The following is a 5,427-nucleotide window of genomic DNA, read 5'->3' as shown; positions in this document are numbered from 1 at the left end:
ACCAGCATGATATTGGCACAAAAACAGACATGTTGACCAGTAGAATAAAACTGAAGAGCCAGACACAAATCCACACACCTATAGACACCCCACTTTTTATAAAGATGCCAGAAATACACCCTGGAAAACAGACACTCTTCAACAAAAGGTGCAGGTCAAACTGGATCACTGCACGAAGAATGCAAATTGATCCATACTTGTCATCCTGAAAAAAAAAAAAAACCTCAGCTCTCTCCTCCAGCCCGGCAAGATGCCCAAGGGAAAGAAGGCCAAGGGGAAGAAGGTGGCCCCGGCCCCCGCCGTCGTGAAGAAGCAGGAGGCGAAGAAGGTGGTGAATCCTTTGTTTGAGAAGAGGCCTAAGAACTTCGGCATTGGGCAGGACATCCAGCCCAAGAGAGATCTCACGCGCTTCGTCAAATGGCCCTTCTATATTAGGCTGCAGCGGCAGAGGGCCATCTTCTATAAGTGGCTCAAAGTTCCTCCTGCCATTAACCAGTTCACCCAGGCCCTGGACCTGCAAACAGCTACCCAGTTGCTTAAACTTGCCCACAAGTACAGGCCAGAGACCAAGCAGGAAAAGAAGCAGAGGCTGCTGGCCCGTGCTGAGAAGAAAGCTGCCGGCAAAGGGGATGTCCCGACTAAGAGACCACCTGTCCTTCGAGCGGGCGTCAATACAGTCACCACTTTGGTAGAGAACAAGAAGGCTCAGCTGGTGGTGATTGCCCACGACGTAGACCCCATTGAGCTGGTGGTCTTCCTGCCTGCTCTGTGTCGCAAGATGGGGGTCCCCTACTGCATCATCAAGGGAAAGGCCAGGCTGGGGCGTCTGGTCCATAGGAAGACGTGCACCACTGTTGCCTTCACACAGGTTAACTCGGAAGACAAGGGTGCTCTGGCCAAGCTGGTGGAAGCTATTAGGACCAATTACAACGACAGATATGATGAGATCCGCCACCACTGGGGAGGCAACGTCCTGGGTCCTAAATCTGTGGCTCGAATTGCCAAGCTGGAAAAGGCAAAGGCCAAAGAACTCGCCACTAAACTGGGTTAAATGTACTGCTGAGTTTTCTGTACATAAATATAATTATAAAACTCAAAAAAAAAAACAACTCAACTTCAAATGGATCAAAGACCTCAACATAACTAGATACCCTGAACCTGATAGAGGAGAAAGTGGGGAATAGCTTTGAAATTGTTGGCACAGGAAAAGACTTTCTGAACAGGACACCATTAGCACTAAGAATGACTTAATAAGACCTCATGAAACTGAAAAGCTTCTGTAAAGCAAGGGACATCATTGTTCTGAAAAAGCAGCAGCCTATATAATGGGAAAGGATTTTTACCAACTATACATTCAATAGAGGTCTAATATCCAAAATACATAACTCAAAAAAGTAGACTTCAAGAGAACCCAATTTAAAAAATAGGGTTCAGATCTAAACAAAGAATTCTCCATAGAGGAAATTCAAATGACTGAGAAACACTTAAAGAAATGTTCTACATCCTTAGTCATCAGGGAAATGCAAATCAAACTGCTTTGAGATTTTATCTTACACCTGTCAGAATGGCTAAGATCAATAAAACAAGTGACAGCTCCCGTTGCCAAGGATGTGGAGCAAGGGGAATGCCTCCCCCCCACTCTCCGCATTGCTGGTAGGAGTGCAAGCTTCTATAGTCACTTCGGAAATAATGTAGTGGTTCACCAGAAAGATGGGAATTGATCTACCTTCAGATCCAGCTACACCACCTTAGGGCATATTCCCAAAGGATGCTTCATCCTATCACAGAGACACTTATTCAACCATGTTCATTGCTGCTCCATTCATAAGAACCAGAAGCTGGAAATGACCTAGATGTTCTCAACAGCAGAGTGGATAAAGAAATGAGGCACATCTACACAATGGAGTGTTACTCCGCTGCTAAAAATAATGAGGCCATAAAAATTCCCAGGTGGATGGAACTAGGAAAAAAAAATCATCCTGAGTGAGGTAACCCAGACTCAGAAAGACAAATGTTACTAGTATTCACTTATATGTGGACATTAGCTAAGGGAGAAGCATAATCCTAATCCAGCCACAAACCCTTTGATTTGTCCTGTCTGCAAGACATGCTGGTGCAATAGTGGCACAGAGTGCATGGGTATAACCAACCAACACCTCATTTGACTTAAAGCCCACTCCATAGGATGGAACAAATACCTAACACTTCTTGGGTGGCCAAGAACCTGAGACTAGATAGTTCATGGACCTGGGGTAAAACTAAATACTAATATTCTAAAACAACAACAAAAACATAGCACTAAAATGACTCCTGGTGACATTCTGCAATACTCAAAGATCAGTGCCTTGCTCAGCCATCACCAGAGAAGCTTCCTCCTGCAGCAGATGCAAACAAATACAGAGACCCAGACACTATGTATAGTGGTATGCTATCTGTATTTTAATAAATAAAGCTTACCTGAAGATAAGAGGGCAAAGCAGCCACACTAGTCAGCCATACAGGCCATGCAGTGGTGGCACACACTTTAATCCAGCAGCCACACTAGTTAGCCATAGAGGTTGGTCAGGGTGGTGCACACCTTTAATCCCAGAACTAGAGAGAAATGTAAGACGGGAGGAGACAGGTCTTAGACTCAGTCTTCAGTCTAAGGATTTGTGGAGACAGGATCTTGCCCGTTTTGGTCTGAGGTAGGGGTAAAAGTTGGTGACTGGCTGCTTTGCTTTTCTGATCTTCAGCTTGAACCCCAATGTCTTTCTCTGGATTTTATTATTTGTGCTACAAATGTGCAAAGAGTAAAAGAGAGAACTTGGAACACCCAACCCTAACTAGGATGTCTCTATCAAATCCCTCCCCTCAGAGCCCAGGAAACTACACAGAAGAGAGGCAGAAAGAGTGTAAGAGCCAGAGGAGATGGAGAACACCAAGAAAACAAGGCATTTTAAATCAACATGGTCGATGCACATGTGAACTCACAGGTGCATGCATGCACAGGGTCTACACAGATGCCCTAGATGGGGTCCTAGTGCTGAAAGAGGTGAACACATGCCCCCATCTCTAAAACAGACACTATCTCCAATTGATAACCACTTGTAAATGAAAAATTAATTTTCTCCAAGGGAATGTCACCAGGGAAACAAACTACTTTTAAGGATATGTTGCTTGCCCAGCAGTAGATGGTCCACAGAAAATGAACTCAATGCCTCTGTAAAGGTTCCTTGTCTCATAATGTTATGTCAGATCTTTTCCCTTTTTTAAGAAAATAATTATCTTACTATAGTTTATTTTATTTATCTATATTTTTCTTCTCTCCTTTACCCTATAGGTCTTTTGTGTATATTATGGCTTCCAGTTTACTATTTGTATTGGGTTCCTGAGTGTGTGTGCAAACAAGTAGATCTCTGTTTCTTGTGCCTTCTCTTGGGTTCTTTTCCTTCTGTTTGTCTGGTTTGTCCTATTCCAATTTGTTAGTTTTTGTTTTGGCTTATTATGTTTTATTATATCTTATCATCAACTCTGAGAAGCCTAAGGGAAGAAATAGAGGGATAGAAGGAGAGGAAACCATAAGCAGAATATATTATGGGAGAAAAAAATCTATTTTCAATAAAAGGAAAAAATACTTGAAACAAGTATAATGAGATATAAATGGTTTCTCAGTAATAGTAATAGTCTTTGTATTTTCTATATATCTCTGATTTTGAAATAAGTTTAAAGAGTTTAAAGGATGGCCAACTCATCCATATGTAAGGAAACTTTACATTTTTGTTGCAGTGAAGTTAAAGCATAAAAGAACTGCAGAGGATCTCATTTCATCTTGACCTTGCTACAATGATACCACTTGTGGCTGAACTTTGGGTTTGTGCAGCTATAGGATGCTCATTGGGATCAACCCTGAGAATTTTTTGAGATGAAAACTTACCATGTAGCCATGGCTGGCCTAGAATCAATATGTAGATCAGCTGGCTGTAGACTCCCAGAGATCCAGCTGCCTCTGCTTCCCAGTGCCTTGACCTGGGAACACTTTTGCATTTGTTGTAAATAAGCAGTCAGTGTCTGTTTCTACTACTCACACCCTTTCTTCCATGCCAGCACTAGTTTCTTCTGGGGATATTTGTATGAGCTTTCTAGAATCCTTTTAGAAGAAGAGGAAGTATAAATACATGAGGGGACATAGCACCCAACGAAATCAACATTTTTCTGCAAGCACGTAGCAGGACCCTATGTTAGAAGGCTAAAAACAACTTGTTGTGACCACTAGTGTGTGGGTCCTCTGTCAGGGTCAACACAGCTGTCACCTGAGTTTTAACTTTCATAACCTCAGAAGACAGGTTATATAGAATCTAAGTTACTCTTTCAAAGCGATATAGATCAAGCTGAACTAACTTCAAGCTGGCATAAAACATTGGAGGAAGAAAATACTTGGAAAGCCATTGGCTTTTATAACTATGCGGGGAAGGAAAGAGCAAAGTTATTGGGATTTAGCTCAGAATCCACTTTCAGTGCGGCAATGTCATGGATAAATATTCTCCATTTCAGTTTAGAAATATGGAGAGCAAAGCCCAGGAAAATTAAACATGTACGTCTGTAGCCAACAGGATTGATTCCTCTGGAGCCTCTGCCCTCGGCTTGTAGATGGCCACTTTCATGTGGCCTTTCTCTACCCGTAGCTGTGTCTCAGTTTTCTCTTCCAATAAGAGCCCTATCTGTATTTGTTTAGAGCCCATCCTAGAGACCCCATTCTCACCTCTTCAAACATCCCATTTCCAAAATCAGCTACATTGTAAGGCATGAGAAGGTTAAGTTTATAATATAACCATCATGGGTAAGATCCTCTGTGCTCAGCCTGCTCCTGAGGACCTTGCCTGTTTTTATGAGTCTTCTATGGACAAGAAAGGTCAAACCCCAACGGATCCCACATCGGTCCCTAGCTGTGGTTCTCAAGCTTCCTAACGATGTTCGTGTGTGGTGGTGACCCCCAACCATACCATTATTTATAGCTGCAATTTTCCTTCTGTTATCAATCATAACACAGACATCTGATATGCAGAATATCTGATATGTGACCCCAAAGAGGTCGTGACCTCGGCTCTAGAGGAGGGAGAAGGAGAAAAACTACCTTTCCACCGTGAAGAATTCTTCATAAGCTAGTCTTCATTTCAGGGGACTCAGGTTTCACCTTGTTTTATCCCACTGAGAATGCCTTTACTCAGAGCTTAGAATCCAGCTGGTTTCTTTATGGAGGCTCGCAGTATCCAGGTGAGAGCCTCCTGGGCTTCCTCCCAAATTTGACTCCAGCCTTGGAAAGGAGAAGCCAGTGTCGGCTTGAAGTGGTGATTCTCTTAATATTATTTGCTGCAGCGATCTCTCTGCAGGGAAGAGGTCCTCTCCAAACTAAAAGGATTGGCTTCCCACATCCTTGGGATACAAATC

The 5,427-nt window shown here is 42.9% G+C and overlaps 1 protein-coding gene across 1 annotated transcript; it reads left to right on the top strand.

Annotated features, from left to right (window-relative positions):
- Window positions 1-212: 212 nt before the first annotated feature.
- On the top strand, window positions 213-1,089 carry LOC126507246 (60S ribosomal protein L7a-like). The gene has a single exon (XM_050151514.1). The coding sequence runs from the start codon at window positions 251-253 to the stop codon at window positions 1,049-1,051; it is 801 nt and encodes a 266-aa protein (XP_050007471.1). The 5' UTR covers window positions 213-250; the 3' UTR covers window positions 1,052-1,089.
- The last annotated feature ends 4,338 nt before the right edge of the window (window positions 1,090-5,427 follow it).

The sequence above is a fragment of the Alexandromys fortis genome, unplaced genomic scaffold (genome assembly GCF_014885135.2).
Source record: "Alexandromys fortis isolate MF-2015 unplaced genomic scaffold, M_Fortis_MF-2015_v1.1 scaffold_63, whole genome shotgun sequence".
Taxonomy (NCBI): Eukaryota; Metazoa; Chordata; class Mammalia; order Rodentia; family Cricetidae; genus Alexandromys; species Alexandromys fortis.
Note: the sequence above shows the minus strand (reverse complement) of the source record. Positions and strands in the feature narration are given on the sequence as shown.